Below are 14,544 nucleotides of genomic sequence, written 5' to 3'. Positions count from 1 at the left end.
TTGCATAAAATAAGAAACCTTTTCCGCGGGGTTGTGCATCGGCGGTGTCTTTGCAAAAAAGTTGAATCTAAAAACGAACAAACAATCAGACGCTTACAAACAGAGTGACACGGGATTTATGTAACATAATCATAACACGGATTTGTAATTATATAAAGTACAGGAGTTTTAGCTAAAAACATGTCTAATTAACAGCAAACACGATGAGCTTATGCAGATTTATCCCTATCTGTCTGTTAATCATCTTTTCATTCTGGCTGCCAAAAAACATTAATTCATCCGTTCCATCCAGCAAGAAAATTCAACGTTTTGCATATGCAAATATAAAGTTTACAGAAACTCACTGAACCCCACTAATTACCCGAACCTGGCACAACCATCTTTTTGTGATACATAGTTGTTTCCAAAACATCATAAAAAGAGTGAACGTATGCAGACACTGTCTGACCTGGTGAGAAATTCATATCGAAGCTTGAGAGCGTGTGATCAAATTTAAACATAGCAATTACATGTGAGAAATGGAAGTATCTGTTTTCAGAGTGTGTTCTCTGCCAGGTCTGAAACCAAGAACAAAAATAAACTGCACAAGCTATATGTGTGATGAAACTAGCAACTATTCAAACAAACAATAATGGGTATTTACATAGAGGCAGCGTTCAATAGCAGCTCCTGCTGGGTTAAAGCAATGTGTGTTTCCAGATCAGTCTTAATGATGGAAAAGGGGAGCAGACAGAAAACAAACAGAGACTCCAGGGTAGCTTGATGTGTTGACAATTGTTGAAAGGTCACGAAAATTGATAACAGCCTTTTTTGCCATGAGAGTGAATTAACATTTCTATTTATATGTTTTTGGGTAGGCTGGGTAGCTGTTTTCGTCCACAAATAAAAAAATACCATTGCATCGCTTTGCTTTTGGACCATGGCATTGCCACACTTTTTGTTCCACGATATTACTCAGTTAAATACCGTGATATATGGTTGTATTAATATATTACCATCTGACACATTACTGCACCACGGTACTACCACATTTTCATATTCTTTACATTTTTTATTTTATCCTGTCTGTGTAAAACTTTCTTGTCAAGTTATGGATACGCTATATAAGAAGGTAGTGGGGTTATTTTGCTGGAAAAGAGCATGTAGGTATATGTAATATTACTACTACTCTCAAATTAACCTTTGCTTGCCACTTGCCTCTGGAAAATGGGTTTTACACTTTGGGAGTTATGCTTCATGTCATAGATCATAAGGTGCAAGTGAGCTCAATAAACTGCATGTCCTCACTTGATCACTCACATTGCCTTTAACGCAATTTCTTTAGTACTTTTTTCACTCTTTTTACATTTGTTCGTATCTCCTGAAGAAGTGGCATAGCAATGAATCTGTTTTACAGAGGTACACTGGAGGTGTATTTTGTGCTCAGTAGAGCTGAACTGCCTGTAATACTGTGAACTAAGAGCGATGAGAAATAATTTCAGCCGTTTGGCTTCATCATTTAAAACCAGATATCTGTGACTAGTTTTATATATAACAAACTAAGAAATAATTATCTATGTAATCCTTATTACTTCTACTTGTAACAACTCATTTGGCATTCTTGGCAAACCATTTTAAATGAATCGGAAGGATGTGCTATTATGCATTAATATGCAAATTACGTGTAAGTTTAGACATAGGCAAGTAGATTTCTGCAGTCTTGAGCCAGTGAGATCAGTGCTACAATGGAACAAAATAATAATCAGTTATCAAAAGCACGATCCAATAACCCTGTATAAACACAACATTTGACCATTTATATGTTGGAATAACCTTTGTCGCCATTTAAATATATTTTTTATAACAGTTTAAATTCTTTCTGACGAAGCCAAAGGCATTAGATGTGACGGATGTTTAATGCTATTTAATAAAAGGACATACGTCCACCCCTCCTGGCATAAACTGAATTTAGATTACTGATTAAATTCCATCCAACATTTACCGTAGCTTTGCATAAATTTCTATAAACCATTTCCTTATCAGCAATCTGCCTTTCTACAGGCATATTTATATGCAGTCAATGTTCCCTGAATAATGAATAGATAATGGCATACAAAGGTATGCACTAGAAAATTGATTCATCATAGGGTAATATATTTTGTAATAAACATATTTACCATGTTAACAGAGCATTCAAACTCTTAAAGAGTACTCAAAGGCCTAAACGTAAAGAAATGACAAAAGTAGACCTTCAGATTGCATCCTAAACTTCAGAATGCATGCTGGAAAATACATTAATTTTAATAAGCCAAACAGCTCCCTGCAGCTGAAAATGCAGTAACAGCATAATAGAATTTTACATTGAGCTAAAACTGGCGGGCAAACGAATGTCAGCACCAAGGACAGCGGCATTCAGCTGCTTCCCCCATATTCAAGCGAAACCAAGCAGTCTTATAAGAACTCACGAGAAATTGTAGAGATGCAGGCATCAACCACGTCAATGTGAACTTGCTGAATATGGTATTAATATGCATTCATGAAGCATGGAGGTAACCTTGTCACTGCTATGTCAGTTAATTGTGACAAAGAAAGAATTCAAAAGGGAAAATTTACATGTAGATAAATTTGTACCTTGAGCTGCAAACAAGCCATTTCATGTTACAATGAAAATGTGCTTCATGTGGCAACATCTAAATTATTCATTCTACTTCACACAGAAATAATATTTAACATCATCAAATGATACTAAACTTAAGTGTTGGATCAGGAAGAAATGGTTCATTTTACAGTGTATGCACATAATACATATGCATGCACACACACACACACACACACACACACACAGAGGACAGCATATGCTCAGACTGGGTGGCTACTTCTGACAACAGTGACAGCAAGGGAAAGAGTAAAGTGGCATATCCTTGACCCTCTTTTCCATATTTTACAATCTCCACTCCCACCACCTGGGATGTAAGACTGAAAGAGTATGAGTGTACATGTATGTTTGAATCATACCACCTGTCTGTTTTGTATATTTAAAGGAACAGTTCAAAATCTGCTGAAAATGTACTCACTCTCAGGAAATCCAAGATGTGTATGTTCATTCTTTATAGCAACAGTCCTGGAGCATTCCTTAACTTGCTCACCAATTATTCCTCTGCATTGATATTTTATCCAAACAACAGGTTGAAGTTAAAATATTTGAATAATTTATTTGTTTCTTTGAAACACATAGCTTCACGCAACAGAAGATGTATAGATTAGAAAGCAAATGTGGTGAAATTTTTGTCAGCTGTTACAGAACCTTATTCTTAAGGCACCCATTTACTAATGATCATGGTGAGCAAGAGATATAACGCTAAATTTCTCCATAAAAAAATCTCTTTCAATGATGAAACAAACTGTACATCTGCGCTTTTTTTGTGTAGACTATTCCTTTAAGATTTGCATGCCATGTTTTTGAACAACGAATAAAAAATTGACATCCCATTTAGAAATCAAAGATCTTTTGGGTGTAGTGCACCATCACACATATACTCCAGTAACATGCTTAAATCTTTCAGAGTGAAAACAACAGACTTGAAGCGATTTGTCATGCAGCAATAACAAACACTCAACTCAGATCAAGCAGATTCGAGTAGGTGCTTAAGCATCGGAGTTAAAGTGCTGCAATTTCAGCAGCAAGCACATGCAATATAAACAGCGGTCCTGTCTGTGTAATTAAAGAAGTTGGAGATTTATAAAAGGGTTAGTATAAGCCGAGCGTGATGAAGAACTGCGGGTATTGATCTGAACAATAAGGAGAGGAAGTGTGAGTGACATGATGGACTTCTCAACAGAACAGCTCATGCATATAACATTCAGGCTCTGCCTGTATTCACAGAATCAGTCAAACAGCTCACACAATCACTGGGATCAAGAGAACCTTATTTCCAAACTGACCAATGAGGATATAAGGGAGAGATATAACAGACTTCGAGAGTGTCCTGCCAGGGAAAATCACCTCCTGGTTTGGAAACAGCACCATGCAGGACAGGCGATTATTATTTTTATTTGGCTTTTGCTGATGTGGCTGCAGAATTTATTTGGTGCATTACTCATAACCTCATAATATCCAGTTGGCAGTGCAACGATATTTATGGTAGAATGAAACAGATTTATTTCAATATTTATTACAATTTGTTAAAATAAACAGAATGCATTTCGGATAGTGAGTTATTGTGATATGGCCCGGGACCAATTTGCTTTAGCAATTGTTATTGCCTTGCAATATACGTACATAAGGCTCGATTACTTCCGACATATTTTTCAGTCAGTGCACATTGAACGTAATTCTGATCTTTACAGTCCAGCATTATGAATATGGCAATAAATATTCTTCCTGCAAGAAGATCAGCAATCAACCACTTCAAATTATCAGCCAGCAAACCTGAGGCAAAGTCACACTGAGTCTGGTGCTTTCCAATCAACTCCATGTTGCTAACATGGTGAGGACTTAAAATAACCAGACAAGGTCCCTCTGATTCCCATCTGTGACTTCATATAATTATATTCTTAATTATATCAGTGAATTAACAGCTTGGTTTTGATATGCAATTAAACCTAGGCATGGCTTTGGACAAAAAATAATCAAAAAACTCAAACAGCAAATTTCTGCATCAAAAATTTCAATATTGGCATATATTCATTCTATTTCTTTATAGTCTGGCATAAAGGTGCAATGAAACTTAAAATCAATACTGGAAGTTTTAAGAAATGTGTCAGACCCAAGTTACCAGTCCCTATGGAAACATGTAAAATTGCTCACTTTGACATCATTTTTCTCTTCCTCTCTCCCATCTTCTTTTTCATCGTCTACGCTGTCATCACCCATTAGCTTGCAAGAAAAGGAAAGATAGCACAAACTTACACATGGGTCGGATTCCATGCTTGCTCTTTCTATCATTAAAAGGCCTCTCTTTTTCACACATTGCCCTTGTCAGTCCTCCAGAGGTTTCTAATGAACTGATTATTCACATCTACCCCTACTTCTACCCTGCTGCTTTCTTGGCTCGTTCTTACTGCTCCTTATTGTGCATCCTTCTAACAATATGCATGCTCATTCACATGACATTTCTGATTTTGGAAAAGTAATATGTCCTTCAAAACAGCAGCAGAGAAGTCTCAGTGAGTATCCAGGGGGGAGTTTCTGTGCAGTATATAATAGACTAGCAATGAGGGACAGCAGTCTCAGTAGGGGAATGTCTATTAGCTTCAAGGCAAGCTGTGTATCCTGAAGAGTCTCATCTGTGGCTGCCGATGTAAAATGGACTGAAGAGGTGAGGGGAACCAGGATCCATAATTCAAGCATTTGAAAACTCAAACATCTCCTGATGTGAAATGAGATCGTTCGCCAAGGGTGGGGAAAATTGGGTGCGTGCAGCAGCAGTTGGTTATTTCAAAAAACGCAACGGTCAGTGCGATTTGCAAAGAGACTGGAATTGGTCAGTTAGAAACATGATCAGTTTGTCCAGTTCTAAAGAAATTGCACATCACACACAAAAGTTCTGCAAAACGTGCTTGATGGTGCCACTTTAAAATGGTCAAACAATTCAACATGTTCAGTTCATAATTCATCACTAACAAAAATAATAGTCAAAATAATGAAATAACACATATATCATATAAACAGATTTATATATCATTACATAAATCTCATTGTTCTAAATATGAAATGATTTTTATTGTATCACTTTACAATAAGGTTCTATTATAAGCAACATGAATCAAACGAACAATAATCAATACATTTGTGATATTATTTTTTACATTTTTGTTAGTTAATAAAATTACAAATGTTTATTGTTAGTTCAAGTTATATAATATTAACACATTAACATACAGCTGTTTTTCCTTTTTTCTTGCTGTTTTTGTTGACAGGTTTTGTGAAAGTCACCCATGACCTGTGGTGCATGATAAGCCATTTCAGCCACTAAACATCAAGAGGACATTCTGACCCGTTACCCTCCAAGACATAAACACGTCTGCCTTTCCCTCCCACCTCTCCTCGCATCTACCTCACATCAGCCATCTGTCTTAAGCTGATTTAGCTTACTAACAGCCAATCTGACCTGTATCAAAATCTGTCCAGCAGTGATCCGCAGCAACAAAAGGACAATTAATGTCATTAGATCAGCCCTGTTCAGCATTTTCACGGGAGGCACAATATACCCTAGAGAATTTATGAAACAATACTTAAGCTCTCATTGTTCCCTCACTAATTCCTTCAGGAGCAATTTCATTTACTGTAAGTTGCTTTGGATGAAGTGTAAACTACGTGATATACTTAATTCACTAACTATATTACCCAGTAAAACATTGCATAAAACAGTCAAATAACTATGACTGCCGCAATGAAATTCAACTGTAGCCAAATCCTGCTGCTAAGGGCAATTACAATTCACCCTGTGCAACCGCTAGGGAATTAAAATCAAACCTGCCACGGTGTCTCGTGGCATCCGGCTGTGTGGGCCTGTGAACACACACATGCTCACACACACACACATCCTTACACTTGCCTCTGTAGCTGTCATCAGTTACTGTGACATGCAATCACAGTGTTGCTAGAACGATCCTCTACGATCTTTCAATCAATCCTCATGTGTTACCCTTTACTTAAAACCCAGGCCTTGTTTCTACTTGCCTTTCTCACTTTCACCCCTTTTTCAATGCTTAATCATTTTCAGTAATTTCCTTTTTCTATTTAAATATATTTTAGGGACAGAGCACACGTGGTGCAAGGAATCTATTGGAATGGCTTAGTTTCATCTATAAACTCATGAAACACTGCACACGCGCCAGAAACGGTGAAAATGTACATCTGACATGAGTTTCAAAAGTGGGTGTGGCAAAATGGCTCAGTGATGCCACCACTAGTAACATACTAATACCTACAAAAGTCTCCCAGCACGAAGTGCAAAACCCAACAAGAAGTCTGTTATTTAGAATTTTCTCTGCAAGTTTTGTGCCATGTTTGCCATTTTCAGGCATTCAGGCAAACAAGCTCCTCCTACAGATTTAAACAGACGAACACCAAATTTGGTCAGTCTAATATAAAGTCCTTTGTGATGTTAAATTACAAAGATTTTGAGTTTTCTTTGAAGGGTGTGTCTGCAATTTTCATTCTGCACCAAATTTCATATATTTGATCAAAGTCCTGGCTTGAAACATCTGCATGCCAATTCAGTCAAAGTCATAGCGCCACCAGCTGGCAGCAGGAAATTAGGCAGATATAGATTTTGATATATTGCTGTTATATTTACAACTTTTAAATGAATATTGCTCAGCCTTTGCTGTTTTCCTAAAATCCCAGGTGTGTGGGCCCTTTCAAAGCTACTTGCAGCTTTCATTTATAATGTATTCCTATGAAGAAAGAAGCTGCATTTTAGCAGCAATTACCAATTATTTCAGATTTCAGTGTCACGTGATCCTTCAGATCCTTCATTCCAAAATGCCTGTTTACCTCTCAAGAAACATTTGCTTTTATTATCAATGTAATAACTGCTTAATATTCTTATGTAGTTATAGAAAACCATTCTAAAATTTAAGGTACATCATATTTATAAGTAGAATGAATTAGGTATATAACATAGATAGATAGATAGATAGATAGATAGATAGATAGATAGATAGATAGATAGATAGATAGATAGATAGATAGATAGATAGATCTTAATAAAATCTTAATCATTCAAAACTTTTGATTAGTTCAGTGTAAATTACTTTAAAAAAATAAATACAATTAAATAAAAAAGTGATTGAATAAATGAATGAACGAGTCAATCAATCAATCAATCAGATATCATAATTTTCTATTCCTACTAAATGTTGTTAAAAGAACAGAAAATGTAAACAGAAACACACGATATCTCAGAATTCTGCAAGTGCTATGTGCTAATGTGCTAAAATCACGTGCTAAACCTGTGCCTTTGTTTGCTTGACATGGTTTTACATTCGTATTACTCACGTGTGAATGAAACACGGGGCCAGCTAAGAAAGGACGGATCAACTCAAGGTAATGATATGGATCACTCACACACACGCTTCAATTAAACAGACACAAGTGTGGCCCAAGGGGAACCTTTAATGATCACAAGCCAGGAAGACTCAATACAAATCAGCTTTGAGAAGAGCAGAGCCTGAGGGTCAACTTCTGCTGTTCTTAAGAGCATTGAATTGTAGGCCCACCCGCCATCCCACCTACACATGCAATCAACTCACAACAGAAACAGAGCAAGAGAAAGCCAAAGCAGTCAGATAGGTGAGTATCACAAAATCGATTGTTCACGCACTCATACACATAAATCCATTGAGCAAACATAAATGTGATATGTCACGCGAAAAAAGCACTAGATATTCAGCAAACATTAATGGACATGCACCCATACAGCCACACACTTCTAGCTCAAGTGCCCATAAACAAAACTTCCTAGAATTAGACTGTTCAGCGGACGAGAATACATGCTGAGCACTCAAAACAATCAATATTTATTTTTGTCTTTTATCAAGGTTGTGCAGCATTCAGAATTTACCAGAATATGTTTTTAAATTCCAGTTTAAGTCCTGAATATTCATTTCATTGAAACTTAATAAAAATGAAGCTGAATATACTGTGCAATACGTGCAATACATGTAATTTTAACTGGAAAGGAAAGGAAAGGAAAGGAAAGGAAAGGAAAGGAAAGGAAAGGAAAGGAAAGGAAAGGAAAGGAAAGGAAAGGAAAGGAAAAGGAAAGGATCACAAACACAAACTGTATATCGGTTGAAATCGGATCTGTAACATGAAAGATCAAATAAATTCACCAAATCAGTCTCAACACATTATACAGTAATCAAATTAAATTGCATCTGTCACTCAGTCTGCATTTAAAGCATTACTTAATGTTACCAAAGTTTACATAAGAATGAACTTTTGCAAACACATATCATGGTTCTGTTGTTTGGCTCCAATAACTTAGCAAACTTAATATTGCAGACATGTGACAAGCATTACTCAATCAGACTCAGCCACATTACTCTCTGAAGTATCGGTTTATGCTATGAATGAGTTAAACTAATTTTCTTTCAGTGGTAGACCAATTTCACTTCAAGCTGAGCAAATATATCACATGCTAACCTCATTAGCAGATTTCATTTTGTAATGTTAAATTAAGAAATGTCCCTTTTTTTCACTGACTACAATCTAAAAAAAAAAAAATTAAATGTCAAGAGCTTCATTTCACTGGGGACCCCTGATAGGTCATATATATATATATATATATATATATATATATATATATATATATATATATATATATATATATATATATATATATATATATATATATAATGTATTATTTAAAACATTAATAAAAAAGATTAAGTTCAAACAGACACGTCATCTATTTAAATGCTGTAATTTGCATTTTTATCATTCAGCAGATGCTCTTAAACAAAGAGATTTACAAATGAGACACATCGCAAGCAATGTGTCATAAGAGCCAACAATAACTGTTGTACACTGTGCCAGAAGTACACAGATTAAGCTAGACACTTTTACTAGGACTGCACATTTGTACATTTCACCCTTCACACAACCACTATTTTAAACCATTTCATTTTGACATGTAACGAGAACATTTGGTTTAATTAGCAAAATAAAGCAGAATCTTTTCATCTTGTCTTTTCAATTTGGTAGTGTTAAGAATATTTTTCATTTTACAGAAAACCAAGTTTCGTGTTTGATATTTGATTCGGAAAATACCTTAGTCAACATTAAGAGAAACTAAATCAGACAAAAACTAACTGACATGCAAACTAAACTGACATAAAGTCCATAAATCAAATGTTAGTGCGATCAATGGAGATATGCCACTAGAGAGGTTGTGACTATTTAGACAGTATAGCGTAATTATTTATGTAGCTAAATAAATGTATACAATGCCATTTACCATAGCAACAACATGTTCTCTTTAAACAAACCAAAACAAAAAGCCTGAATGAACTTGGTCTTTCAGATCAGGATAAGATACAGTAGTTTAGAAGCCACTGCCACGTGACGCCTTTATAAAAAATGACCTGGACTTTATTTGAACTTCATTGGACATCATTGATAAGTTTCCTGCCTTCTGCCTGTCTCTCTCAGGTGCCCCACTCTTTAACAGGTGCCATGGCCACCTCTATGACCTCTCTGATGGGCCTTTCACAAAATCATTGATTAGTTCCTGTCCATTGCAGTCTATCATGCTCTGCAGTATGTTGACAAATTGCAAGTGCCCTCTCTCTCTCTCTCTCTCTCTCTCTCTCTCTCTCTCTCTCTCTCACATACACACACACACACAAACACTGTGCTGTATATAGTACAGTAAACAATACAGCCAACTTACCATATGAGATAAAATGGCAACACTATAGACTGATTTCATTTTAATGCTACAGGAAAATACCATTTTATATCCTGCTTTGAACATAATTTATAAAATAAAAACAAAACAAACCAGTAGCAAACAGGTGCATCAAATAATTTGTACTACAGTATATATTAAATTAAGTACAGATGCGAATTAAACATTTGTCAATTGTGAAATGAAAGTATGTCTAGATAAAACGTTTCATTTAAAGCATGCTGAAATGTTTGTGGGAATACTGCATTGTTGATTATCTGTTTTGAGATTATATATTACAATTCAACACTTACCTGTCAAAATAACACCAAAGTTAATACAAAGATATATAATAATAATAATAATTGAAGCCAAGTCACATAGGTGATGAGGAAAGTAGCCTATATGATTATATTTAATTTGACGGTGTTTCACATTATTCAAAGCCACAATGGCATTGTTACAACAGTGACACCCAGCGAGCAAAGATGCCGAAAGCTATAGTTTCTTCACAGTTCACTTTTTCACCTCTTAACAACGTTATTCCTGACAACGCCTATTGCTATAAAATAATATAAAAGAACGTATTTTCCTCTCAGGGTAGCGCAGTGCCCATCGCATGTTTGCCCGAGTTATAGTTCTTGCTGTCTGTTCAGAGACGCGTAATGATGAAATACTGAAACGCAAGCTCTCGCTACGTTAAATGTTCACCGTAACATGGAGAACGACGCTAAACGGTGGTAGGGTACTTCAGCAGTCAGTAGTTCTCTCCAGGGGCGGGGCGGCGCTCCATCAGTTTAATGCTGTCAGCACGTGGATAGTTGAGTCCCGGCGGTGTTTTGCTCGGGTGGATGCTGAGAGAGACGCCCGCGAGAGGACGAGCAGGTCGCACGGATGTAAGAGTCGGCGATGCTTACTTCAAACTCACCACGGGATGGGTGTCCGCGACCAAACGAGCCGTAAGAGGAATTGTGCGGAAAAGAAAAAGACGCGAACGGGATTAAAATAAGAACACAAGGTAAGAAGAAGCATAGAGGAACCTGCAAATAACTTATAGTGAAATTAAAAAAAAAAAAAAAAAAAGAGAGAATATTCGCGAAGACGCGCGCGGACGATTTATTGGACGGCAGAGCTTTTTCTAAATCAATATGCATAACTTAAGCTTTGCGAGCGAAGCGGACACTTACATTGACATTGGTTTAACATCCTCTGGGAATTCTACAAGTCGCTATTCTCCGGCGACCATTATAGGGCTCGCGGGGCTGGTGAGCTTCCTCATCTTGTTTACGATAGTGGGGAACGTGCTGGTCGTTATCGCCGTTTTAACGAGCAGAGCGCTCAAGCCACCGCAAAACCTTTTTCTTGTGTCTCTAGCCAGTGCGGACATTCTGGTGGCCACCCTCATAATCCCTTTCTCTCTGGCCAATGAATTAATGGGCTACTGGTTTTTTGGGAAAGTTTGGTGCGACATCTATCTAGCGCTAGATGTTCTTTTCTGCACATCTTCTATTGTTCACCTGTGTGCCATAAGTCTGGACAGGTACTGGTCTGTAACACAGGCGGTCGAGTATAACTTGAAGCGGACGCCTCGCAGGGTAAAGGGCATGATTGTGGTGGTGTGGTTGATCGCGGCTGTAATCTCCTTCCCACCGCTCATCTCCATGGACCGGAATAATGAGGGTGACAGCAGCGAACCACAATGCCAGCTGAACGACCACACGTGGTACATCCTGTACTCCAGCATCGGGTCGTTCTTTGCCCCGTGTGTCATCATGATCCTCGTTTACATCCGAATCTACCAGGTGGCTAAGACGAGAACTCGAAATATGTCTGAAAAGCGCCGCGATCCGGATGGAGGACCAGGAACGCCACGGCTGGAGAACGGCTTGAGCCGCGAGGATTCCAGGCGGGAAAACGGGCACTGTGCCTCGCCGCCACCAGGGGAGCGCAAACCAGGCGAGGATGACCCAGATGCCGAACTAGAGGACAGCAGCTCGTCTGACGAGAAGGCCAAGCGGGCGCAAACCGAGACGGCGCCCTCCCGAAAAGACCGCCGGTCCAGCCGCAAGAACAGCTCCAGCTCCAAGCATTCCAGCCGGAAATCCCGAGCCAGCAGCAAGTCCCTAGACTTGTTTTCCTCCCGCAGGAAAAGACGGAACACCATTTCGAGAAAAAAGATTTCCCAGGCACGAGAGAAGCGGTTCACCTTTGTGCTGGCCGTGGTCATGGGGGTGTTCGTGGTCTGCTGGTTTCCATTTTTCTTCAGCTACAGCCTGTACGGGATCTGCCGGGAGCCCTGTGCTATCCATGACACCCTTTTCAAGTTCTTCTTCTGGATCGGATACTGCAACAGCTCTCTCAATCCCGTCATCTACACCATCTTCAACCAGGACTTCCGGAGAGCTTTTCAGAAGATCCTGTGCAAGTCCTGGAAGAGGTCTTTTTAGAGGACATGGGCAGCTATTTGCAGCATCCAGTGCCATTTACAGGTGGTTGAAAAGGAAGAGACGTTTTCAATACACCACTGCCTCTCTCTCTTTGCATTGACAATCTGTACACAACAATGACATTGATTTTTTTTTCTACTTTGTTGTGTAAAGCTCTTCATGAGCCTGTGAGGACAACAGATGCTGGTCACATAGGTGGTACCAAAAGCTAAAAATGCTTAAAAAAAAAGCCCACCTGAATTGGGAAGCACTGCACTGCATTAGAGGAAACAGGCTTGTCTTTATTATGGCTGCAGGCACTCTGAAGTTATCAAGAGATATTTTTATGATGAGTTTGCACATATGGCTTGTGTCATTGTGACTAGAGAGCTATGTAACATGAAAGGCTGTGTCCTTTTATATGGTCACAAAAAAAAAGACAAAAAAGGGAAGTGAATTACCAAGAAGTGTGCCGTTTCTTTCTAGCGGAGAGATACAAAACGGACAATGTTGTTTAGGGAGTATGAGAAGGTTGTCGCCGGATGACAGATGGAGGAAGAATGTTGCCCTGATGTGCTTGGGTATTGCGATGTTCGTCCTAAGGGTGCAAAATCCTGACTGAACAGAGCTCTATTACAAACTATTCTTAATCGTCCTTCAGTGAAATGAATCACTGCACTGCTGCTCTCTAATATGCCATAAAAAGTACACAGAAGAAGTATATACTGGAGAGTTAAGAGAAACTGTAAGTGGTGATGATGATAAATAATGATACATTTATTTATCTACAGGATTTATTTATCAGATTATAAACTATTTAAGCTTCGTGGCTATGCTTGTACAGTGTATCCCATTTGTTCAAAAATATCATAGTGATATAATGCAAATATAATATATGAGGCTGTTGTACATTTTTAAAAGCAAAACAACTTTTTTTGGTTGTTTTTGTATATTATGAAACATCTGTCTTTATGGATGTTGGGCTTCTCTCCTTTTCTATTCCATATACTTGTGATATCTCCAAAATGACTGACAGGTCACTACAAGCACAGCTGATGATCAAACAAAAATGAACAAATAAATGGATTGTACTTCTCTTGGATTCGCTTTTTACTGTGAACTTTACTGTGAGTCTAGGCTTTATATTTTACTGTTCATGTCTCTAAAGTGGGCTTGTCATAATTAGAAATGACTGTGATTAAATATTGTTTTGAGCTTTTGTCATTTTGCAGGTACAATACTCCATTCAGCTCAGAACAGAACGAAATAAAGGGAGAATCTGAACTAATTGAAACGAATTGTCCCAGACTGTTTGCAGCAGTTGAAATGATTTTCTCACTGATGCTTCAATGTCACTCAAATAACTATGCAGTGCTGCACATTATTGTTAGTCCACCATTTATTTTTAGCATTAAACACATACAAAAGACTATGCAAAAGTTAGTGTTAAAGCCAAAAAATATATAGATGGATAGATAGATAGATAGATAGATAGATAGATAGATAGATAGATAGATAGATAGATAGATAGATAGATAGATAGATAAGGATATCATAAGAAAGTGTAACATGCAATATTTAGTTGTGGTATTTAGGTAATAGTGTAAAATATTCTGAATATTTTACAATTTATGGTCCTAGGTGAGACTGGATGTCTATATTACGGTATTTCAGAAACCATTACGGAGAAAAATAACATTTCAGAAATATTCTTTTGTGTTTTTTAAAGAGACACATAA

The 14,544-nt window shown here is 37.6% G+C and overlaps 1 protein-coding gene across 1 annotated transcript; it reads left to right on the top strand.

Annotated features, from left to right (window-relative positions):
• Positions 1–9,450: 9,450 nt before the first annotated feature.
• On the top strand, positions 9,451–14,103 carry adra2c (adrenoceptor alpha 2C). Its single transcript, XM_043245252.1, has one exon. The coding sequence runs from the start codon at positions 11,528–11,530 to the stop codon at positions 12,824–12,826; it is 1,299 nt and encodes a 432-aa protein (XP_043101187.1). The 5' UTR covers positions 9,451–11,527; the 3' UTR covers positions 12,827–14,103.
• Positions 14,104–14,544: the final 441 nt, after the last annotated feature.

The sequence above is a fragment of the Puntigrus tetrazona genome, chromosome 1 (genome assembly GCF_018831695.1).
Source record: "Puntigrus tetrazona isolate hp1 chromosome 1, ASM1883169v1, whole genome shotgun sequence".
Taxonomy (NCBI): domain Eukaryota; kingdom Metazoa; phylum Chordata; class Actinopteri; order Cypriniformes; family Cyprinidae; genus Puntigrus; species Puntigrus tetrazona.
This window is presented reverse-complemented; position numbering and strand designations above follow the sequence as displayed.